This window comes from Pseudopipra pipra, chromosome 3 (genome assembly GCF_036250125.1).
Source record: "Pseudopipra pipra isolate bDixPip1 chromosome 3, bDixPip1.hap1, whole genome shotgun sequence".
Classification (NCBI taxonomy): Eukaryota; Metazoa; Chordata; class Aves; order Passeriformes; family Pipridae; genus Pseudopipra; species Pseudopipra pipra.
In genome coordinates, this window is record NC_087551.1 from 40060044 (window position 1) to 40086023 (window position 25980).

General features: G+C 40.1%; 1 protein-coding gene across 9 annotated transcripts; it reads right to left on the bottom strand.

The window, feature by feature from the left end:
- Window positions 1-2582: 2582 nt before the first annotated feature.
- On the bottom strand, window positions 2583-25938 carry GGPS1 (geranylgeranyl diphosphate synthase 1). Of its 9 annotated transcripts, none has more exons than XM_064648789.1 (4): window positions 25767-25938; window positions 20147-20239; window positions 11475-11545; window positions 2583-7719 (listed from the first exon to the last, which is right to left on the bottom strand). In XM_064648789.1, the coding sequence occupies exons 2-4, from the start codon at window positions 20211-20213 to the stop codon at window positions 6958-6960; spliced, it is 900 nt and encodes a 299-aa protein (XP_064504859.1). In that variant the 5' UTR covers window positions 20214-20239; window positions 25767-25938; the 3' UTR covers window positions 2583-6957. The 9 variants fall into 9 exon arrangements, with proteins under 9 accessions (XP_064504859.1, XP_064504865.1, XP_064504860.1 ...); XM_064648795.1 differs by lacking the exon at window positions 20147-20239 and adding an exon at window positions 8105-8172 and having other exon boundaries at window positions 25767-25921; XM_064648790.1 differs by having other exon boundaries at window positions 20147-20251; window positions 25767-25921.
- Window positions 25939-25980: the final 42 nt, after the last annotated feature.

The following is a 25980-nucleotide window of genomic DNA, read 5'->3' on the forward strand; positions in this document are numbered from 1 at the left end:
CGGCCCAGCCCGCGAGTGACCGCAGACTAGCGCTGGGCGGTGAAGAGGAAGAGAAATTCCCCCAAGGAAGCGCCGCCGTGTTGTAAAGCAGCGCGCGGTGGGCAAAGCCCTGCAGCGCCGGTGAACTGATACCGAGTGAGAGATTGCTCCGAGCCTGGGGCGCTCTCCCGGGAGGCAGCGATTGAGAAGGAGGTGAGCGACAGCAGCACCTGCCATGGGGAACTCCCGAGCAGCTGTATTCCCTCGGTATTGGGCGCTGCTACATTTGTTGCTGCATTTATTTCAACATCCGCTATTTGAAAAAAATATCCCCAGAGAAGAGCTGTAACAATCAGGGAACGCAGCTTATAAAAGAAAACAAAATAAAAATCGAGGTGCCTACTGTGTGTAGATTAACACCTGTGTTCTAGTACCAGTCGCTGGGGAACAGTTTAGCAGGAGCTCCTCAGTTTGACAGAGATAGGTACAAGAAGACCTAATAGCTTTCTCACAGGTCTGTGGTTATAAAACTAGAAGTATTCTAGTTCATGTTTTTCACATTTGTTCATCTCTCATGTGTTTCATACTTTAATGTCTCATTCAAACAATATGATTTGAATTTTGGGACCACCAAGACTGGAATAACCATGACAGCAAGTAATCAAGAAAGCCTTTCAGTCCCATGCCTCTGCTTCTATTACATTAAATGTGGCAGGCAGTATATTTGTGCTCTTTACTCTGAGTTTGTGATAGAGACTAACTACAGAAATCAAGAACAGGTATTTGGTAACACTAGTACATTCCTATCAAAATAATCTGGATAACGTGTAAATTTTTTAGCATGCCCAGAGCTTGCATCTTCAAGTAATAGGCTTCAAGAGCATGCTTTACTGTTTTGCATAAAGCAGCTGCTCCCCAAAGGGACAATCCAGCAAAGATCTCTGTGTCTTTAGCTCGGAGTCCTCCTTTGCCATAGGTAATACGGTTACTTCAGGCCAACTAATAGCTTTGGGGAAAAAAAGACACCCTAGTCCTTCTTTCACATCTTTAGTCGTGGTGGTGGTGTCTCATCTGGATTCCTAAGCCCACTCATCTCCCACAGAGGGCACCCTTGGAACGATCTGTTCCAGTTTAAAACGATGCTGAAACTACCTAGATAGTGGTATAAATGTGATAGCAGGAACAGCAGTAAGCCCCTCTCGCTCTCCTTTTCTGACTCATCCACTGTTCCTGAGGACAAAGCTGAGAGCATGCCTCACTTTGTGCTGTTATCAAACAGCTATAGTTCATCCTCTGCACTTGACAAGGAACAGGATAGTCCCAATGCCAATGAAACAACTAGACCAATTTAACATTTTCACCTTGTTACCTAGAATCGTAACTTCTGCATTTTATAAGCACCTAAGTAGAAATGGATTTACCTTCTAGATTTATTGAACTACATGTTGGTTGGTGTAAAATATAAAAGATAAGGTTTATAGCATAGTTTTTATATTTCTGGGAAAAGCAATGACAATTCCTCCTTATGGCTTTTACTTTGACTCGCACATTCCATCCCACCCCCAAAAAGAAGGAAATAGTTAGCTACAGATCCTTCAGTTAAGGCCACAGAAAAACTGTTGGAGTTAGTTCCATGCTTTATGTACTAACTCTGCAATTAACAGAAATTCTATTTTTAAAGAACTTTTCCTTGCCAACCCTTTTTTCTCCCATCCAATTTGTTCATAGAGGTTTGGTGTCAGCCTGGTTTTAATAACTTCAGTCAGTGAAAAGTTATGCCTCCCTCAGCTAGCAGAAGTTCACCGCAGAGTAACAGAGTAGATTGCAAGAGAACAGGCCAGTTTTTATGTATTTCAAAATACATTAAAAAAAATGTATGCATTTGCCATTTTTCCTTTTTTTACAGACTTCAGTAATTACTGAGTGATTAAGTAACTTCACACTATATGCTTTAGAAATATCAACTGAAACATTATGAAGAGTGAAAATTACCTACCGTGGTCAAGAGATGATGCAACTCCTTACTGTCAGCACATAATTAATATACCAACAGAGTGGAGAGTATTTTCATGGAGTTCAAAAGCAGAAAGTTATCCATGATTTCCCTTCACATTAGTCTTCTACACAAATTCACATCAGGTTTTGTAGTGCTTTCCCTAGAAGTGTCACGTTAGGTCTTCTTTAAGTATCCCCCATAGTTCTTTATGCTGTACTAAACCCACATGATCAGAAAATACTTTTTGAATGAGCCTTATGGAGAACTCACTTGTCTCACAGAGTAGAGAGATGAAGAAAACTATCAGGATTAATGTGGTTTAACCTGAATCTTTATTACTAAGTTTTGTAGATAATATGCTTGAATTGAATTAATGAATCATGGATTACTCCTAGCCACACCTCACAAGGTGCCTTCTAAAGTAATTTTAAAAAATGCCACAGAAACAGTGAACACTGATGCTCACCTATGGTAAAGGTTATTCAGGAAGGATGTTAATGTGAGGTAGCAAACAAGTCAAACAGACACATGGCAGACTATGTTTCCCTGACTTCAAGAACAGAAAAGTTATTAAGAGAAAGAAAAATACAACAATGAAACAATGTACTCTGTTTAATCTGTAGCTTTAATCAAAACCTTTAGATGATATAGCCAAATTAAATAAATAACTATCAGAATAAATAATTTTTAACTTGAATATCTCTCAGTCTATTTGGAAAGCAAGAAGGGAAGCTCAAAGAAACTAACCACACTCTTTTGCCTTTTCTAACAAAGTCAAGTAAATGCTGTAAAATGAGGTGAAATTACATGAGGCAGCCTCGGGAGACTAAAATGGGTTTTCTTATTCTCTCAAATACTTTCCCTGGCCTCTGACTACCTGCCAGCTCTGACATTCATCAGACTCTTGCTGAGTGGGATAATTCATTAACCCAGACAAAAATTAACTTCTCTTCCCCAGGGCTAGGGAGTTAACTTTTTTCATAAAAAGACCTAACAGGCATTAGCACCAAAGCAAAATAGGTCTTGAAAGCAAACAGGTAGGAGAGGGAAAGTAGCTCAAGCTACACGGGACAAAAATAATTTATGGCAATATAAAATGTTACAGGCTTTAGCTTCCTGGAAAAAAAAAGTTTCAGGCATTTCAGGATTGTAGAAAATCTTTGATTACTTTTGTGAAGGCATATGATGAACCAAGATTTACTGCTGCAAAAGCAGACCCAGACTATTTTGTTTGACCAGGATCAAAAATCAGTTTGATGGTATTATGTATGCTGTGGTATTAGCAGAGAATAGAAATATAACTGAAAGAAGAATTACAGCAAAAGTACTGAGCAAATAATAAAAAGAATATAGTAAATATCAAACCTGAAATGTAAAACAATTAAGACAGGTCAAAGAAAAGTAAAAGATGCTCATGCACATGAATAAAATCCTGGCCCAATTCAGTGATAAAGTCATATTGAAGTTCAAACCCCACAAATCCCATGTTTTTATAGCATGCTGGCATTTTAACAATAATTGAGGAAAGCACTCATTAATACAGGAAAACTCCATAGCACATGCAGGCAAATTAGCAAAATTAACTTTAGTTGAAACATAGAGAAGTGGCAACAGTTTCTTTCCCACTGCTATTAACATTTTCAGGCTGTTTGTATCAACAACTGGCTGATACATACAAAGTTGCTCTTAGTAACTGAGTACTGAGTACAGTCCGAGTTCAGAGAGGAGAAAGACAAGCTATGTCCTCAGGAAGGTCTTGAAATAATGCCATTTTCATTGTAATTGATGGGGAGAACATCAGCCTTTGAAAAAGCAAAGCCAGATGTCCCATCCAATGGCTGGCTACTCAAAGACAGGTGACAGCATTCATTTACATCCAAGCAAGCACACAATAAAACAGAAATAAAACAGACTGAGGTAGGGGGAAATGTTGCAGACTGATGAGTATTTGCATTTCTCTTTATATGAACCGCAAGAGCCAAACCCCAAGAAATGCCATGATAACCTGACCAAAACCGAACTTGTTAGCAATGGTACAAAGATAATAAGGGGAACAATTCTGGCTCAAAGCAACTAACATTGAAACCAGCATCCTCTTTGTTTCCCCATGGCAAAATTTCTCTACTTGCAACTCAGGTTTCTGTTCTGCAGCAATGAGTACCTTGTGAAGATCAGAAAAACACCCCACTTCCTGTGTTGTGGGAGGTATAGCAACAGTGAGTGGCACTTGTACAACTAAACTAATTCTGCAGCCGCAAGAACTCCCATGCTGCTTTAAAGAAGTGATTTTCCTAACATTGCTTAACCTCAGCAGCCTGAATCAGCGGGAACATTGGAGAATATTGATGAGAATGCACAATCGCATCTTACGGCATCAAATATAAAATCTACCTTGACTAAGGAACATCATCACTACTGACATTTAATACGTAAGAGATGTTCTACTAGCTTAACAGATGAAGGGGAAACATCCCAGTCTCTTCCAACTCCTGAATACATCAAGAAAAACCCTCACAATCCTGTTTATCTTAACCAAGTGAAGAACAACAGCTCTGCTTCTGGGTCTTTTCAGATATACCTTCAGGGTATGCTTTGAATACTGGTATCAAAAGCCTTGAAGGCAGAAGTGTAAGACAGAGCTGTATGGTTTCTTTGTACCCTGGGAAAAGAAAGCTGGACCAACTTTTCCCTTCTTACCCATTTGTAGTTTAAATGGCCTGCAGCTGGAAAACATCAATGTACTTACTCCTACATTAATGAAGGTACACTCTACAAGACATGGTATTAGACTAAATACTGGGGTGAATTCCTAGAATGAACCGAACCAAAAGAGCAATGACATAGCAGAAGCCTCAGATGGTAAAGAAGTTTTATACAAAAAATAAGGAAGGCTACCTCATTATGAAAGTTTGATTACACAAAACTGTTTACATTCAGCAATTGAACAGACACAAAATAGCACTAAGTACACTTCGTACTGTGTTGCAGTTACAATATCCTAATAGACAGGACACCTTTCACAGTAAGACTAGGAGATTCTCCTGACAACAGTAGTCTTTTCAGTGCTCTCCCCTATTCAACATCAGCTGCAACAGTGCTTAGAAACTCCCAAGACATGGCACAAAATAAATGTAGCTTGCTGCAGATAGTATTTTCTCATAACACATTAAAAATTTAAAGGCTTCTAAGCACTGCAAGTTATGAAAAAGGAATTACAATTCTCTTTCATTAACATTAAAAATACCTTTCACCAACTTGAAGCTATTCAGTCCTAGCAACCAGGTCCATTCAGTGAAAAGGCTATTATTCTATGCCTAATCAGTCAAAGATTCCTCCCCAGCATGCAGATAAAAGGGATAAGCTGTCATCCGTAACTACATAATATCTCTGACTGAAAGCAGTCATTCTGAATTTTGTTTGATCACTTTCAGAAGAATATTAAGGCTGCCCAGGGAAGACATTACAGCAACCTTCTTCAGTTAGTTTTCTCAGTGGGTTGAGATCATGGCTCTCCCTGCTTTCCAGGTACAGTAAATGAACACCTGCATAAAATTATCCTTTAGCCTTTCAAAGCCAAGTAACTCTGGCCATTTCAGAGTATGCTTGAGCTAACACCACAGCTTATAGCACCAGTCCTACCTTTGATCCAAACCGTCACCTTCCTACCCCAAAGCAAAGCTTTATATAGCTGTGAAGACAAAGGGAATTGAACCTGATTAAAGCCAGCCCAGCCAAGAAAAAAAACCAAACATCTCTGCTTACACTTTCTTCACTTTTTTCTTTATATACATTTATTTATATAGAGAGAGGTGAGCAGTCACTTATCAGTCCTACCCCTCAATCTTACTTTCAGTCCCAGTTCTATTTTGGTTTGTCTATAGTTTTAAAGCTTTATTTAAACAATTAACAAAACTGAAGTGGTAGTGTAGCTCGTAGAACAAGATACTGTACTCTGCTATAGCAAAAAATTACAGATCTTGTATCTTTGGAGAGATCTATAACATGCCTCCAGACAGCAATTCAGAACAGGAATGAAATATGAATTATGAATAAATTCTTGGAGAAGCACCTCAATTATAAGCAATTATTAAAGAGACCTGCACCAATTACAGAGTCCTAAAGTTACCTGATGTGAAGCCCTTTCCACTTGTAGTAGCAACTTACTGTGTTGCTATTTACAGTTACACGTATGGGCTCTAATGCATAGATTTAAGTTCCTGGCTACAAAATGTTTGACAGTTTCAAAATCTAAAACCAGGTGATCAAAATTATTCACTGAAAAGCCGGAATCAGCTGTGAATTTTCACTTCGCTGATGTGATGGAATTTTATCTCTAGGGTACTTCAAAATCTTTACAAAGTGACAATTTCAGACTAAACATGTCTTATTTGCATATAAAATGCTATCTTTCATAATTCACATTCCTCTGAAAATATCCCCAGAAGCTGGCTAGGATATTCACCTTAGAACTTAGTAAGCTGATCCATCTGATCTTCACAAGTCTAACTTAGAAACACCATACAACGGTTTTATATCCATTGTGGTTGCAACTATCTTCTTCTGTTATTTAACATACATTTTGGTTTACCAGAGCATAGTTTGAAAATGCACAATACACATATGTCAATATGATTTAAACACAGAATTTCAACCAGAAGCCTATGATAGCCTGGTTAGAGACACAAGAGTTTTAGGCATAAAATAATGCCTATGATTGTGTAAACATGATCACATTTAGATTCCAAACTTGTTTCAGTTCTAGTACATCTGCTTTAACAAAGCCGACTGTAAGCAGTTACAGTTAAGACCTTAGAGATAATAGGGTATATATTTCAATACTCAGTGGCAAGTTGTTTTTAACAGTAATTTCTGCTAACATAGCTACAAGAGAAAGTTTTACATGAGACTGATTATCACATCTCTCAGTCTGGTTATCTTTCCATTTTAAAAAGAGTTTTCACCCACACCCAGACGTTACATTTTTAATTTTCAGTTTCTTTGAACATTTTGCTCAGCTGTTCAACTAGTGCTACAAGCTCAGGGTTTCCCCCAAGTGATTCAATTTGTTTATAGGCTTCAGATTCAAGCTCTTTCAATGTATTCCGAGTGTACTCAAAGGAACCAACATTTTCAAGGTAATGCACACAGTATTTTTTTATATCTATGTTCTCTGTCCTTTGACGTAAAATGTTTTGCACCTGAGTACTTTCAGGTCTTGACCAAATTGCATGAATGGTTGGGAATGAGAACTTGCCCTCAGTTAAGTCTTCACAAAAACTCTTGTTCTCACTATATTCTTTGGAGTGCAAGTTGGCATAATCATCTCTTATTTGGAAGAAGAGACCAAGTGTGTTAAGGAGTGGCTTTAAGTCTTTTTTATAATTTGAGAACAGCTGCATGAGGCCTACAGCTAATCCGAAGAGACCACCTGTCTTTTGCAGTACCATAGCTTTATATTCAGCCTCCGTAGGACAGGTGTAAGTATCCCTCCAGTAAATATCCAAGCCTTGACCTTTATGGAGTTCCAAAAGTTGGCGGGTAAAAACTTTAACAGCATCTGGATGATCAAGGGTTAAAACCTTCTCTAAGCCAAGAAAATACACATAATTAGCACAGTTGATTACAGATGGAATTCCATAGATACTGTGTGCCACTGGAAAGCCCCGTCGTAGCTTTGAGTTATCTTCAATATCATCCACAAGTAGGCTTGCATTGTGCAACATCTCTGTCACTTCAATGATAACCTATTATAAGAAGAGAAAATTATTAAGTCTGACATTGTAATTTAATACCCTGTTTTGCAAGACCTTATTTAAAACTGATAATATTTTAAAGAAATTTATTCTCTATCCCTGAGGTTCCCCTTTAGACCACTTGCTTTTACTATTAGTACAGATTTATGATTCTCTTCATCAGCCAGTTTGCTCTAAGTCCTAGATCATGTGGTCTGTCTTTCGTATACTGTTTTCAAATTCAAAGTGAACTTATTCCCTGAAGTGCTTCCATTTGCATGCCTCTCTTCATTGTTGCTACAGTTCTAAAACAGCCATTGTCTAGAAGTCTGTTAGTAGAAACATGATTAGGGGAAAAGAAAATAAACAGTGTTTTCAAACATTTAGATTCACTAACCTCAAATCTCCCCAGGTCAGTTCTTGAGAGCGTCAGGTATCATCCATTATCCCATTTGTCTCATAAACCTTGTTTTGATAAGCAGAGAGAGTTCATCTTTCTTTTCCCACACTTTGTGTGGTTATCTTCAGTACTGAGCTCTTAAAGGACAGACTATTCTCTCTGAAACATCATCATTTGGAAAATTCTTGGCAGAAAGACAACAGCTACGATATCTTTTGGGAAGCTTCCTACACACTTACTACTTGTTACTAGGTAGACAATATCATACACCACCTGACGTGTTCTGACCTTCAGAACATCAGGTTTGTAGCTGACTAGAAGTGAACCTTAACATCTCAACAAAAAATGAAGAGTCTTAACACTATACACTGCTTTTATTGCACAGCTGTTATGCAATCAACAGGTATATTCAGCACCTGCTTAAATAGAAATAAATTTAAGCATATAAAACTGCATACTGTATAAACTCACTGCAAAACACATCTGATTAAGATATGATTTTAAAGCTAATGAACCAATTACACTTGCTAGCTACAAACATTGCACTCAGTCAACATTCATCAAAACAACTGGTAAAAAATACTAAGGCCACCATAAAATAGTAGCAAGTACCTAGTATGGTCCTATTTGGTGGGCCCTGTAGGACAAAACAATAAGGACTTTGCTGTAAGCGTTTTTTTGGGCAGCAAGTCACCTGATGTTCAGTGACCAATGTCCTAAAAATTAAAACCTAAACCCCAGGAATTTAATTGCTTTACCAAGATATGACTGCCAGAACAACATACTTAACCCTCACGACTCACCGACCAGCAAAAAGTAAGCCCTACTTGGACCTGTCAAGATACGTTGTTGACCACTGACTTAAAAATCAAAGGATAGAGCACTTATTGAAGGCAATTCCATATACCTATTTGTTTGAATATTCTTTTGGTCCACTATCTCATTCTCAGTATTATCAGGAAACGTTCTATGTGTTTTATGAATTCCTTGGATAAGCTTATTCCAGCGTTTCTCTTGCTAACCTATTTGATATCACTGTCAGTTTCCAGATCCCTTGCAGCTTCTATACATTTAAGATTTAATGGAAACGGTGCTTCATGACTGTGTTTGAATCAAGTTATCTAGTGAACTTAAGACAGTGTCAAAAATGCTTCAAAGGTGAAAGTAAGGAGTGAAATAGCTCATATAGCAGAAAAAGCTTATTTTATAAGACATCAGGAAGCAGTTCAAGAAAATGAAAAGACTGCTCTTCATAATGACATCTGAAGACCCAGTATAGTGTTGTTTTCTTACAGTCTAAACTATCTAATCAGTACCTGCTGCACTATTAGTTCAACACACAGATTTCTTCAACTCCTTATCTGCAATAGCTCTAAAATTTGGTTGACCCTGTACTAGGCCATTTCAGTGCTTCCTTAGGAGAAAGTTCCTCTGACAAACCCAGTGTTCTCTAATTCAACAAGCTGGAGTCTCTCAGTGCAGCACCAGATTGCTACAAGAAATTTAGCGAGGGGTGGGGGTGAAGAGACCACCTGGCTGGGGAAAAAAGTGAAATGGTGGCAGTCAATAGTAAAATAAACTGCCGAGGAACAGTAGCCTCAACTGTATCATCTGAATAAACTACATAAAGACAAATAATCTAAAGTAAAAAAAAAAGTCCCAAATATATGCCAGAATTCAGATTTCTAATAAAAGAAATACAAATAGCTGGAAGGGAAGCAGGCTGTTAGACACAGGGGACATCTTAAGATTATGAGAGATGTCAAAAAGATGATCAGAGGTGGTCCTCCAGACCTCAACCATCATTAGTTATCAAAATTAGTACAAGAATGCACAAAAACTGTAATAAATGGGTCAGGATGCAGATTAAGAGATGACAGGGCCTTGGTTTTGTCCTCAAAGGCCCTGAAGAATGAAAATACTAAGTTCCATCACAAACAACTTAAGTGGTAAAGGAAACATTAAAGCACTGGTTTTCTTCATAAAGATAATCAAAACAAGTGGTCCAACTTCTTAATAATAGTTATGTGAGCATCAGTTTAAACTAACAGAACTGGTGACTTCTGCTCATACAGAGGCACTGCAGCTTTAGTTTATTGTATCACTAAGCAAAAATGGACCACACCGTCATGGGTGCTCAGCAAAAGGGCAAGAGGCAATTGTCAGACTGTAACACAAAAATCCTAGTTGAACAGAATGGAAGGGTTTGTTATAACGGAAGGAGTTCAGCATGAGAAGACTCACCCTGGGAATATGAAGAAACTACATCAGATTTTCAAACTCAACAAGGCTCCCAGAAGCCTAAAGTAGATATAGAGCAAGCCCTGCTTTAAGAAGAAGGTTGTCCTAGGTAAATTCCAGAGGCTCCTTTCAATTTGAATTCTGATCTATGATATTAGACAAAATCAACACATACAATACACAGGTTGCTATGTTTTTTTTGGATATATATCTGAGCACAAAGGGTAAGACATGTCTAGCTGAAAGACAGAATAAATCTGGCTAAAGAGTTATACAGACAGATTGAAAAATAGAAGAATTGCTAGATTACGAATGCAGACTCTTAAACCACTTTGCTACTTGAGGGCTATGAAGTGTCACTCTTAAGCCACTCTATAAATGACTACTTCACAAACTCTAAAGGTACTTCTGCCAACCATTAATGACATTAACAAGGGACCAGCTGGGTAAGGGTCAAAAACCACAACTGATTATTTTAATTCCTTACATTGTCTTGGACACAGAATATTTTGCACTCTCTATATGCAGTTTAGCAAAACTGCAGTTTAACCTAACACAGAGGATAATTTTTCATTTTGCAAGCCACAGTGTTTAAATACACAACCATGCAGCTTGCACCATTTGCCCAACAGAAAAGCAAAAGGGAACAAGAATTCCTAGTTTAATGCTTTTCATTAGAAAGTAAGGACTGGAGACTGTATGATATACCCCTCACAGTTTTGGGTTTGTAAAGTTGATTTAACTGCTGTCTTTGATATTCTTGAATCAAAATCTTGAGATTTTATTTTCAACCACTACATTTACAAGATAACTGTCTAGCTTCTTTCATAAGTCATTAAAAACCTCAGTGTTAGTAACTGAGTTAAGTGGGTAACAGTGATACCTGCTTATCTACAACTTCAAAGACTGAACAGACTTAGAAAGAAGTAACTATCATGCAAGTGATTTCTTTAGTGTTGCATCATACTAAAAGCCTTGTACTAGAGTTGTTTTCCTGAAAGCCTACTTTATACTCAGAAAATAGTGCATTTAAGACTTCTTACAATTTACGCTAACTACTAGAATCATCTGTTATCAGTAACCTTGGAAGAAAAATAACAACATTTTAAAAATAATTAGCCAGTACCTGTATTTTATCTTCCGGAACATTCAGCCAGTGATTAAAGGCCTGTGACAGTTTGGTTCTCACTTGCTTACCTACAATAAAAATATTATAGGCATTTATAAAAATAACAAAGTTCATTATTAGGGACAGTTTGTCTTAACAACTAGAGCTGACTTGAGATCTGATTAAAAAAACCTGATCAGTGTGATGACCCAAAAGTGGAAAATATATCATTGCATAGCTTGTTTCTTCACTGTATAAACATCAATTAGCAGCAGTTTCAGTATTAAACATTTCACAGTAATATGCAAGGTACATATTTACAGGTTACTATATTTAGTTTTGACAGTTTAATTAGTAAGGGATCCTGAGTATATTGGTAACCTGGACAGATCAGTTTGCTACTTCTGAAAGTAAGCCCTAGTTTCTAAGGAATGTTCAAGATTAAAATCTTTCAAGTATGATTCATTATTAGTGAAAGTATGGGTATTTGTTGAATATGTACATCTCTCAATTTTTAGTTTTTTCTCCCGTAGTATTCTTCACTTGCTACTGTAAATTTGTAAAACAGGAAACTGACATTTCATATACTTACTAAATAACTCTAAACAAAAATCTGGACAGAACATTCCAAACAGAATGGAACTTTCCAAGAATTCAGATATTTATCTTATACTCAAGAAATCTGCCTACAAATAATAGGATTTGGTCTGCTTTGGTTAAATCTACTTTGTTGGAGTCAGGCAGTCACCCTGTTTCATAGGAATGAAAGACAACACCAAATGTCCAAGTTTAGTGTCAAAATAAGCAGAATTGTTTGATCCAGATGCAATTTACATGACAGAGTTAATTTCAAGAGAAGTTAAACTCTACGCCTATAAATTGTTGATACCAGCTTTCTTTAATAATTGGTTAGTATTCAGGTACAAATATTTATTCAGTGTCTACTGTTGTTCAATATAAAATGAAGTCTTCCCCCTACCCACACTGAGACAATTCTGCTCTGAACTTTGAGAAGCTCAGCTATGTACAAGATCTTCAAACACCTTAAGACAGGTTTAGAAAAACAGCTCTGCATACGTAGCTCACATAAGGAAGGGCTTTCGAAAAAGCTTTAAATAAACTTCAAAGCAGTGCAACATAGACAGTGGGTTCCATATTACTTGTCCCAATGTCTACTGAGACATTATGATTCTGCAATATTTGTCCTGCTGTTGATAATTCCATCTTGCTCATAGCACCAAAAAAATTTTAACATTTGAATCTCTCCCTAAGGCTTCTCTACTGCTGTGTGACCAGCACATACAGAACAGAATAATAAAAATGGGTAAATTCACTTGCAGTGATATACCTTGGAGAAACCAGACTGAGAATTTTTCATCTTCTAATTAAGTCACCACCAGGTAAGCAATAGCTTTGTGGGTTGGGCTCTGTAGCAAGGGTGATAACCTTCTTCCCTGGATCAGAGGTCTGAAATTTTTGTCTCCATTCTCAGTGATTTCCAGTGCTTTCTGTCACCACTATCTTTTGGTTTTCACTAGAAGAGATTAACAAAATGGTCCTTTTTCCTCCCCCAGTAGCTTTGTCCTCTGGTTCTATCCAGTGTGAAAGAGCATTCTTAGCTAGACATACACAGTCATTGGCCTGTTTTCTCCATTGTTGTTTTCTGTGCTCAGTTTTAAACACTAATAGCTTCCTGAAGAAGAAAGGGATTGTTTTGTCTCCCCTTGAAAATAACTGTTACAAACATCTGCTAAACTGTAGGGCTTGCCAGTTAAGTACTAACAAATATTTCACTACATCCATAAAGAAAACCACTCAGAGATAATATCGCATTAAGGAAGTGTACCTTATCTATAACTGTTTATTCACTTCTAAATTACATTGATACAGACAACACTTAATTCTGTTTTTCTGAATGTGTCTCCTAGAAAATATGCTTACAGAATGCTGGATGTTCAGCAACGAGCATTATTTTATCATGAGGAACTTGACTACTAGCACACACTTCAAATGGATTAGTAACATGCACAATGGATTTTGCCACTTCAGTTCCTTAGTACAGAGAGCATTTGAATTGTTAGACTCGTCTATCTTGACTAACATGGTTTCCTAGACACTGACTATTCAAGGAAAAAACACCGTGTAGTGAAGCAATTAATCTTTCCTTTTATAGGTGCAGATTTGCTTGTCTTCTAAAGGAACATTATTGCTACAAAAATGCCATTTTACCTTGTTCTGAAGTCAATCTCACCTGGCCTATGCGATAGTACAGCAATTTGCTGTATGCACATTTTATGCCTGCAGCCATGCTACAATGGCAAAAGACCAAACCTCTCTAATGCTGGTCTCTAAAGCCTAGATGCAGAAGACTATTCCTTGCCACACCTCTCCTCTCCCCAAACTAGACAACAATACAGAACACTAAGACAAAATTAAAATGAGCACTGCCAGAATTATCTAGTTTCTTCACTGTCATTTGTCACTGCTCTGTTAATTATTCTAAGCAGGCTATTGTAAAATTGAAAAATAGAGGTCTAACATCCAAAATTAGAAGCTCTACCTACTGCATAGAGATATAATAATAGATGTCACTGCATCAAGCTTTTATCAAAGGTATGTTAAATGTGTTTGGTTTAATCTGCCTAAGATTATTACCCAATATTACCCAAATTGAACAGCAACTATGAAAAGCTTTCCTCCTTAGTAATGCTGGGTGGAAAAGGTGAGGGAAAAAAAAGAATATAAGAGATTCATTCTGATGAAATTCCTTCTACAGATAAGAATGTAAAAGCTTTATCCTTAAAACAAATATCAAGTCAGATTAAAGGTGTACTGAGGACATTCCCTCCACCTCTTCAGATGAGATGCCTCTCATCTAAAGAAAAACAAAAAGAAAAAAAAATAATCAGCCAACTCACTCTCTTTCTCTCCACAATTGTCCTTGTGACAGGGAAGATCCAAAACCCACAGACCTCCAGCTCTGGACAGACTCCTGGTTAGTATTTTTTCACTCTCGTTGCATTAAAGTAACAATAAATTACACCCTTAAGGCAGCACCCCACTTACAGAGAGGGTACATAAAAAGGCTAGAACAGCATGGAAAAGAGCAGAGGGACTGTTAACCTACCCTCCATTACAGCCTCACTAAGCTAATTCAACTCATTAGCCCAGCAGAGAACTCTGCTTTTTGCTAGGTTAGCTTTCTGCCAGCTTAACGCACTGAGTCAGCTTATGCAGTGGATCTACCAGAGTCAGTACAGGGTGAGCAGCAGATGTTGAGGACCAGAGAAAGGGGCATTGCCCTTCTGGAGGAAGCAAGTCACTATACTACCTCCGCTATATTGTACACTGGTATGTTTAGCTGCGTCCTTTGATGGATTAAAACTAAATGGATGAAGTCCCCAAGCAGACCTCCCCAAGCAGCTACAAAGAACACTACAACCAGCATAAACAAACTGCAGAAGAAAAGCAGAGAGAGCAGGCATATACACTTTTAACCTGGGCAGCCACTTGTGACAAATTAGGGTCACTGACAGAATTCTCTAGCTTAACTTCCCCGTTCTTAATAGGGTTAACCCATCCACAGTTGTGATCCTGATTTTTGCCTTGTTCCTTTTCACAATCCTGAATGCCTCTATCCCATGGTCACTACAGCTAAGGTTGCCTCCAGTCTTCACGTCCTAACCAATTCTTCCTTGTTTTAAGTGTGAAGTCCAGCATAACGCCTTCTTTAATCAGCTCCTTGATCACCTGTGGTAGCAAGAGGTCATCAATGCATTACAGAAACCTTCTGGATTGCCTGTGTCCTGCTGTGTTGCTTCTTCTACCAGACAGTGAGGTAACTGAAGTCTCATAAGAATCAGGGCATGTAAATATGAAGCACCTTACAGTTGTTTGAAGGTCTCATCTGCTTCTTCCTGCTCAGGGGGGGGTCTATTGTAAAGGGGGTCCATTGTAAAGACTCACTATAGTGTCACCCTTATTGATCTGCCCTCCAGTCTTAACTCATAAGCTCTCAACAGGCTCATCTGACTGAAAGTACAACTCCATGCAATTCAGCTGCTTTTTCACATAAAAGGCAACTCCCACTCCTTGCTATCCTAGGCTGTCTTCCTAGGCAGTCCACATCCATCCATTGCAGCGCTTCAGCTGTGTGAGCTATCACAAATCAGATACTCCAATAAAATTACTGCCAACCTCTAACCTCTCCTGTGTATTCCCAATAACGTATGCATTTGTGTAGAGGCACTTCAGAGAGGCATCCAATCTTGCAGATTCCTCAGAAAAAGTCAGAGCTTCCCCTATCATGTTGTTCTGTTCGTACTTGTTGGAGTGCTGGGATGGTCTGCTTTCAGCTCTGAGATTCCAAGGTGTCTCTTGTTCAAATCAGCCTGTACCCTTTGTCCACAACTTCACTAATTCCTTACTTGACTGTGTAGTCAGTTTCTTTTACTGTCATTTCTAGTTTAGTCCCTTCTCACACGTTGCTCAGTCTGTTAGCAGAGACACTTGTGCCCTGACATGGGTAGGTGGATGCTATCTCCTCGTGGTAGTCCTTGCTCTACAAAGGGAGTCTCATGGCCATAAGATGCAAAGCTCTGCTATCAACATGAGCTGTGCAACTAACTAGTTGTTGACAGGCAGTATCTCTTTATTCCTCTAGACAGTGAGGGGAAGGGGGTTGAGGATCATGGAGAAAAGCCATGTGGCTTCCTGTGCCCTTGGTTCTCATTCCAAAAGCCACATAGACTTGCTTGATAAGCTTCAAGCACCCCCTTGCTATATCCATTACTGCTCCATCAGAAGAACTGCAAGGTTAAGTATTTTAAGGGTGAAACACCTTGGCAGTCTGTCCATAAGATCAGAGGTACCCAAAACCAGCAAATCTCCCTAATACACAACCACATGTGGAAGCCTCCATCCCCTGCAGGAGTCAGTGTCTTCGCTACTCTCACTTGCTGCTGCCCTAGGTGCTGCTCTGATGCTTAGTTGTATAAAATCATAGAATCATTTAGGTTGTAAAAGATCTATACAGAACTTCCAACCATGTGTCTTCTTACAGTGCACTGAACCTATTTGGCAATTGCACATCTGCTCAAGGAACAGGAATCTTTCTCCTGGTGCCAGAAGCCATCAGTTCCCCAGTTCCCAGCCTTCACCACTGTGGGAGTATCCATCTCCCAGCCTGATATGCACAGACTATTCCTGCCCCTCCTTCAATATACCCGGACGTTTCAGACTCCTGAATATGTAATGTCTTGTAATTTTTGTTATCTCTGATGCTGTGCAAGCCTGCTGACCCCCTTCCACTGCTCCTTTGCTTGGTGACACACTTTTTCTACCACTACATACCTTTTAGAGGCAGGGATATCACTTGTTTCTGGCCAATGGGTGCCCCCAGGCACTCCTGCAGCTCAGAATCTAGAGAGCTGCAGCCTCCATGAGGAACTTGGCCCAAGCTGAGGCCTCTGATGTGCCAAGTGCAGTTGTGCCAGTGGTAGGGATCATGCCCTGTGGTGCTTAACTCCTCCACCAACCTGGTCAAGTTCAACAACCCAGCACAAAAAGCTGAACAACAAAAGCCAGTCCTGATTGTTTAGCTTGCTGAACAAGCCCAGGAAAGACTGCAGCTAATACTACAGAGATATGAAAGGGAAGATGCAGTCATGAAAGGGATCAGAATTTACCCCTTTCAACAGCAAGCTGTTGACCATATCAGTTTTATGGCAAATGAAGTTCCATATACTCCTAAGTGCTGCACAACCAGCTACTGCTGTTAACTCAGACAGGCAGAAATAAAAGATTCACCGTGAGCATGAATCAGGCCATTTTTGAGACAAACCACAATGGAATTTGTGAAAGTCAATCCTGCGCTTTATGAGACTAAATACTAGATTAATAAGTAGAACATTGCTAAAAACTAGTATGGCAATGTTCTCCTACAGTGAGATTTTACAAGAAAAGTTACTGTTTCAGAATTCTTCTCCCAGGCAATAATTTCTGCTAGAGAAGGAATAAACATTAATTACCATACTAGCAGTTAAAAATAGCAATATAGTAAAAATACTTTAATCCTAGTAGCTTCCCTATCCTAGTGCTGTTGAAAGTCAAAGAAATATACAAGCTTACTTTATGTATCACCCCCAAACCATTACCATTAAAAGTCTTATTTCTGTAATGGGAATACAACTCCTTGTATTGAGGGGTTAATCCTTAGCAGTTACAAAAATTTGTGTTCTTACACCACAGACAACATTAGCAGCACCTTCCCTCCCCTCCTCCCAACCTTAATACTGTTACAAAATCCCTCTTCATGTAAACAAAGTTTGATATGTATCTAAATTCATTTACTCATAGGTTACTAAACCGCTTGGAGAGTTTGTTTAACTAGTCTTACAAGATAAGCAACTGGACTGTAGGGCTGTAAGCATACATATTTGACACTTAGCCAAGCTTCCTGCAAAAGCCCCTCAGAGCTCAGATCAAACAAAATGATCCAACACAGAAACAGCTTCTTGTCCCTAACCTTTTGCCAGCTCACTAACAAGATGAGATTAACCAGGCAAGTTTTTAACAGGTTAGGTGGTTGGTACCACCTAATTTGATTCACAAGCTGAGAACTAGCACAAGTTAAGCAGCAGAATACTTCCAGAAGCATAGAGGATAGAACGAAACTGTCTCTTTCAGCAAGAGCTTCTTAGATTAGCTCAGGTATTTCATTTGGGTTCCACCCTATTTACAAACAGCACCTATACGCCCCTTTTTTCCCTGCTTATCAAGCTTTAGTGCTCATACTAACTCCAAGGTTCACACATATAGCTTGGTCCTACTGATTCATACTTGGCACAGCTGATTTGAGGCAATGCCAGTGTTTCAAAAACAGTAAACACCAGCTATATGATTGTGAACCCTCACTGCTTCCACTGTTACTCAATACAAACTTTCCACAGGTACATCACTTTCATCTGTCCAGTTTAAGAGAAGTCGTCTCTTTTGAGTCACACCTCCATTACTGCATAGAGAAAAGTGTTTCTTGTTTCTCACCTTCTCTGAATTAAGTAGAAGTCACCATGGTAAAGTGGACTATGAGATTTATGATTCTTTATCAGGACAGGATATAAAACACCTGCACTGTCTGCAAGTGTAATATTACATAAACCGCCTAAAGAAGCTTTTTTGGGCACTTAGTGCCTCTTGTATAAGCTCAGGTTTTTTTCTCTATCTACAATAGCTCTAAAAATAATTAGCAGCTAAAGATGCAAAGGTGTCACAACATACCTTGGTTAATGAGATAATCTAACCAAACAAAAAGTACATTTAAAGATGGTGTTGGAGGAAAGTCAATTTCTTCAGGACCACGTCTGAGAAAGCTCTCTGGAATATCACAAACCCTTTCTCAAGATAGTTCTCTAGAAAGACCACCACCCAGTTCAACACAGGCAAAGGAACACATGTGAGGAAATGGGAAATGAACTTTCTGGCATTAAAAAGGCATGCAACTGCCAAATACTTTCCTTTTCTTAGTTTTAACTCAGTGCTAACTGCCAAGTCAAATGAAATCACTAATGTAAGCAAGAAGACCCTGGATATTTGCAGAGATTAATAATGAATTTCATTATACACAGGTATAATGAATTAGGACCCACAGGGCTCACCCTGCTGATATACAGGTCTTGCTGCAGATGTGCAAAAGCCATTTAGCACGGTGCCTGTGATTAACAGTGCTACTTGTCCAGGCAGAAGGTCTTCTACCCTGGTCAGATCAGGATTATTTTGATCAGGATTATTTTCCTTAATATTTACCCATATTTTGTATCTTCCTTAACTCCACCAGCATGCAGTATAAACTGGACAGAAGGCAACCAGGTAGTTATGCAAGAGTCCCAATGACAAAGTTATTCTGCCAGTAATTTTACAAAATTAGTCACTTCGATAGCTTGTATGGTCTGCATTACACTTTAGGTGTACAAGTAAAAGTCACAGCAAACAATCTGATTTTTTAGTCAAAGAGACTTCCAAGAGGCATAAGATATTGTTTGCTATCAAACTGCCTCCTGAATTCTGCTACATAAGTATGATTCAAGACTAAAAAGTTCACGTGACTGTATTGCTAGTAACCTGATACTACACAAGGACTGGTCGCACCTCTCACAAGTGAAGCAATCCATGGACAGCTGAAATTGGCCATAAGAACCCAGCTCTGTGCATACCAGGGAGAATAAGTTACACAAGAGAAACAGGCTAATACAGAAAAAAAAAAAAACACCAACAAAAAAAGAACCTCCAACCATATAAAAAACTTTAAAGAAAAACCTTCAAGCAAAACCCACAACCCACTGAGTTCAGTACAGCAAGCAGATAAAGAACAAAACACTGAGTTTAAGAATACAGTCACGTCTTCAGTACTTTCCCTTACCAGTTTTTAAAGTAGCAAGTCAGCTATTCTGAATGGAGAACAGAGCAACTGAAATACTACTTACACTAGAAACAGACTCAAGAGCTACTGTACCAATCTCACCAAAAGGGTGGTTCTACAGGAGGAGGAACAAATACTGGAAAGCATTACTTTTTATTACTCTTAAATTCACAAATCAAGAACGGATAAACTTCTTGGCTTATATTTCCCAAGACAAAAGTTGCCATAAAACCAATTTTGATATTTGCAAACAACACACTACAAAGAAACTTGCCTGGTAGTTGAAGTAAATACTGGTATGGCTCTAGGATTCTTTTAGATGTTTCATCCATCCCATCCATTTCTTTATTTTGTAAGAGGTAGTTCACTGTTAAAGAAACTGTTATTAACATTATTTAGATCAAAAATTAGGGAAGTAAACAACAGATGCATATAATTAAAAAGCCAGGTGACTTCCAGGTTAGGTAAAAATACTCCCTTTTTGCACATCACACCTTCAGTTAATACTACCTTCAGTAATAGAAACATGCATATGTATTAAATACAGTTTTCTTTAATTATTCATGAATAGTTTAAACCAACTCCTAAGACTTAGTTCACTCCTTTATATGTATTAGAGGGCTTAGCTGATAAAGTATTTCAAACATTACCATTCATAACAATGAAGCTCCAGTTCAAGTCTTTAAAGACACTTGCAGAAAACCACACATACAAACTCATATAAAGACACATACAAAACCTCATATGTCTAATCTGATTAGATTTCCCTAAATGCTTTCCCCACACAAAAGTGGAGATGTCTGAGAGCAGAAAATACACCTCAGACCAAGGCAAACTAAAGAACACTACCTTCGGTCTTCTGATAGAATTCCTCAGTCTTGTCTTAGAAGCCAGAACAGAAATATACCGTTCTCTTACCACCATTTAAGCATACAGACAGCTTTACACACTTTCCCATATACTATAGACTAACAGACCCTTATGATAAATATTTTAGGATCTACAGCCTACAGAGTTCAACAATTTTCTATTGATTAAATTTCATTTCACATACTTTTAGTCATTTCTATCTGCATTTTTTTTAGACTGTTTTCTGTAATAGATTTTCTGTCCTTTCACCTCTAGCCTTCCTTACTGCACTGCAGATGCAGCAGCTCAAAACAATTCTTCTCATGTAATTTTAAGACAGGAACTGCAGCAGTAACAAAGTCTCATACTACTTCAGCATCATTTCCCAGTTACTTTGCTACTATCCTGTAGGACAGTTTTTTCCCCCTGGAGCAACTGAATAGTTATGTAAATTATTCTCCTGATTTTGGCTAAAACACAGCCAATTTTCCTCCTAGTAGCGGGTGAAGTGCTGTGTTTTGGACTTGGCGTGAGAACACTGTTGATAACACACTAATGTTTTGACTATTGCTAAGTAGTGCTCACCCTAAGTGAAGGACTTTTCAGTTTCCCATGCTCTGCTAGGCAGCAGGTGCACAAGAAGCTGGCAGGCAGCATGGCCAGTACAGCTGACCCAAGCTGGCCAAAGGGATATTCCATACCATAGAATGTCATGCCAAGTATATAAACTGGGGGCACTTGGCCAGGAGCCACTGACGGTTTTATTCCTCTCATTATTATAATTTACTTTATTTAAATTATTAAACTGTTATCTCAACCCTGGGTTTTACCTTTTTTTCTGACTTTCCTCCCTATCCCATCGGGGTGGTGGGGAGTGAGCGAACAGCTGCACAGAAATTAGTTGTGGCTGGGTTAAATCACAACAAGCGTCCATGAAAATAACTATTTTAAAGTGACATTTAGAAGTATGAACTGATGCATTTTTAATGCAGGTACACTAAGGGGAATGGTTAATGTGAACGGAAACTATGTTCCACACTTGCTCAAAATAATCCAGCAATATTTTCTCATCAAAACCTCAGAAGATCAGCATCATGATCACTCCTTCCTCTTCAGCTACCTGGACAAAGCACTATTCCTCAACATTCATGATAGCTTTCAGTACAGCTCAGTCAGTTCCTATCTACTCCCATTCCCACCCTCCACACCCATAAGCATTTGTAGCAGTCCATACTTGGGGAATTGATCTCCATTAATAACTTTTTCCCAAGCTTAGGTTTGGATCAATTCTTCTACTTGCTTCACTACATATGTTCATCAAATGTATTGGCACTTCAGGGGCAAGACAGGCTATTTAAGCAAACATAGTTGCCAACAAAATGCTCATAAGACTACACCTTCTGGGACACCTTTGCATAGTTACTAGGCAGTGATGCCACTTATAAGCAGTACAGCCTTTCCACCTTATCCACGGTCAGGTCATGCAGTAAACTAAATCAGATTCGACATCCTTGACTCCTGTCCTAGTTAGGACAACTGAGACCAGTTCATCATGGTATGGGTGTAACCCAAAACTGTGTATTCTATAGCCTTCCATGCCATTTCCCAGAAACTGTTGTCAACAGACTATTCGCACCCTCTGCCCATAGAGCCTGACTCCTCAGGCTATAAACTAGGTGTTAAGAGGCCTGTGAGATAGGAGGATGCTCTTGTCCTCACACCCTTTGTGGAACTCCCCGCCCTGAGGGAAGCACTGAACATTCCTGCCTGAACTGGAGGATATATAATCTTGGAACATTTTTTAACCACTCTGTGGGATCCAGAGAAAGACTGCAGCTCATCACTCTCAACCAGACTTAGACCATCACTGGACTGCAATCACCCCTTTTGACCAGACTGCAACAGCTCTCCCACCAGCAAGTTCTTCCCCTCTCCCTTTACTTTGGACTCAAGGGGGGGCCCAAGGAACACCACTTTGTTCATGCCCCAGGGTGCTGGGTTATACATTTGGGTTTTGTGGGTTAAGACCAATTGTTTGTTTGTATGTTTGTACTTACTGTATTATTTTAGTAAATTGTTATTCTGACTTATAATCTCTCTTTTGAGTTGAGTTCATTTCCCCTGCTGGTTAACTCTAAACCAGCACAACTCCCTATTTTGCTATCAGCTTGTTGGTGTAACTGAAGCGACAGGAACTGCTTTTAACCAGCACTGCCACTGAGAGTCAGCTGTCAAACTGTACCCTTACATATAAAGGATAAGTCTCAAAGGACTTCAGTGAGGAAGCAAAATCAAAAAGACTATCAGAATCCACCACCAGATGTTTTAAGCAGAAAGAACCTGTAGAGATGGATATAAAGACATACTAACAACTCCCCTGTGACTATTATTTGTCAACTCCCCTGTGACTATTATTTGTCAAAAAGCCACACAGATGGTGATAGAATTAAGTGCCTCGCTATCCAACTGGACTGGGAAGAGATGTTAGGACTGGAAGTGCTCTCTTATAAAAGTTTATGCTCAGAAGCACATATTAAACTTCTTCCTTCTCCCTCGGGGAATTAAGTCTCTTGCCTGTCTGTAGGACACCAAGATAATATTCAGAATCCCCAACTAACTTGAAATTCACTAGTATTATACATCATCAACCTAAATATTTGCCTATTGCTTCACAAAACTAGTAGGAGTCCACGCGAAATATGGCTTGGCAGCAGAAAATTAGTCAGGCACTTCTGCCACAAGTGCAAAGATTTTTACTTTTTTTTTTAAATTAGCTCTAATGAACTAAGAGTGGATGGTAACTTAGCTTCAATCACTATTGTTAAACTTCTCTACATTGCTATGCTACCATGAAATGAAGTCTTAGGTAATCTCTGCCAAGGAAAAACAGTCTGTATTCATCAGACAGCTACATGTCTAACACACCCACTGAAACAGTGAGAAGAACAGTGAGCAGAACCTCCCCCAAACTTATTCGAAGAAAGGGACACTTGATAAAGAAACACGTACATGAAATTTACAAAGGCCTGTAAGCAAAAATACCATGATACGAGACTTGCAGTCTCTTTGCACAAAGTTATTACATGTGACACAATTGGGAATTACTTGATATTAAGGTTTTTCTGCAGAGGTGACTGACTCATTTGTTACAGAAGTTACACTGTTGCAGAGAGACTTCTCAGTGAAGACATTTAGAGAGATCTCAGTTATCATCAACCAATAAAAGTGCCAGGAGTTAAACAATAAGTGAAAGGGAACACAAAGCCCTTTGCTGGTGAAAGTGCAAGAGTCAATTACATGTATGCTTATTAATAGGATTAAAGCATTTAAGGCCATTTTACCTTTCAAACCAGTGCACAGACTTCCTGCATTTCAATTCACATGCATGACTAAGTTATTCTTCCAGTTACTTCTCAGTATCCCCACATGAGAACACAGAACAGAACAGCAGAGAGCCCACACAACTGTCTTTTGAACTGCAACAAGCTGTGTCTCTAATGATCTCTTTGAAAACACACACAACACTAGAATAAGATGGTGACATGGGCTTCCATAATTTGGAACTACTCCAAAGCTATACCTGAAGGTGTGATCTGGGTCTAGGAGCTTTCTAGAGAGGATGAAGGCAGTATTAATTCTAGGTTACATGTAAAGAAAAAACTTCCCTTTGGAACTTTGCAAAACAGCTTCTCATTCTATCCCTCGCATTCAATTCTGCAGAATATTCTCCCCCTCCTCCCAGGTAGGGATACATAATCACTGAAATAGTCCAGGTCAAATACACAGATAGTATTTTAAAAAGTATCATCATCACACTGGCTCCAGTCACAGCACAGTTACACAGGAAATAAAAGACAACCACCAAAGAAGCAGAGACCTGCAGTGCAAAAGGAACCATCTAGAAAGTTCTTAAATCGGCTCCATCACAGAACTTAGTGCACCAAGACACGAAACCAGTGGGGGGAAAAAAGCCCCAAATGGGGGTAGGGGGTGGGAGTGAGAAGGTCTGTTTCAGAAGGAATACACAGAAACATAGTGAATGTGTATTGTTACAGAAAAACTACCAAAAGTCTTAATGCAAATGTAACCTGGACACTAGTCCATGTTCTCATTCTAACTAGCAGAGCCCCGTTTACAACCCTTCCTAGGCTGACACCGAACAACACGCCGCAGCCAACCTGAGGGTGGGCAACTTCCCACAGGTGGAAGGGCCGTCAGACACTTTCCCAGAAGATGCAGCTGAGTAAACAAGCAGCTTTCCACGGCCGCAATTCCAGCACTAACGATAGAAGGGCATGAACATAGCGTTGCTGGGATCGTGCTTCCGTTTTAACGGGATTTCCAGGTATGATCGAGCACGAAGGCTTCAGAAGCCATACAGTAACAGCTAGGCCGCCCAAGTCCCCGCAGGCAGAGGGGAGGCTGCGGGCTGACCCGAGGACAGAAAGTGAGTCGGCAGAACCCGTGACGGCTGCTGGAGCGCTGCGCTACGCGGTTAAAACTCACATTTCACAGAAGCTGCCTGCAGCGGCCAAACTGCCGCCCAGAACACCACAGCTAGACCGAAGGAAATAATTTTTTTTTTTTCGGAGTTCAACATGACGGACGCAGCCTCTCCAGCCGCCTCCAAAGCTCAAGGGAGGCAGCCCCGGCTCTCCAGCGCCATTTTAGAAGCGGTGAGACCGAGAGCCGAGGACGCCCCGCTCTCCCTGTCCGCCCCCATTTTCTGCGCGGCGCTGTCGGGCTCGGCCGCCGGGGAGGGCCGGGAAGCGCCGCCCGCCCGGCGCAGCTACGGCCCCGGAGCTCTCCGTCAGCCGCTCCGCCCGCCCCGCCGACGGCCGGCACCGCCCAGCTCTACCGGCGGCCCCCCTTCGCCGGGCCCCTTCCCGGGCAGCATGCCAGCCCCTCCTGGGCGGGGCAGGGCGGCCACGGCTCCTGCTCCCCCCGCAGCCGGGCTCGGACCGGCCCCTCCGAGCCAGGCGTCCCCCCTCCCCCCCCCGCGTCCCCCACCAGCCACGGCCGGCTCACGGGGCAGGCAGCCTCACCTCGCCGCCTCCTCCCGAACAGCCTCCGCTCCGGGAGCGGCGGCGCTAGCGGCGGTGGCGGCAGAGCCCGGGGCCGGAGCGCCGCCCCCTTCCTTCCTTCCGCCCCACCGGGCGCCACCTTCCCCTCCCGGGGGTAAAATGCGCCACCGAGCGCCCCGCTGCGCACGCGCCAGTCCCGCCCCCTCAGCTCCTTAGGATACGCCCGAGGCTCCAC

Excerpts from the sequence above, each read along its gene's own strand:
- GGPS1 (XM_064648788.1), bottom strand. The coding sequence starts at position 25,321 with ATGTTGAACTCCGAAAAAAAAAAAATTATTTCCTTCGGTCTAGCTGTG. Across the intron at positions 20,240-25,227 it reads GCAGGCAGCTTCTGTGAAAT|TGAACTACCTCTTACAAAAT; the intron begins GTGAGTTTTAAC and ends TTTCTTTAACAG. Across the intron at positions 11,546-20,146 it reads GTATTTACTTCAACTACCAG|GTAAGCAAGTGAGAACCAAA; the intron begins GCAAGTTTCTTT and ends TTTTTATTGTAG.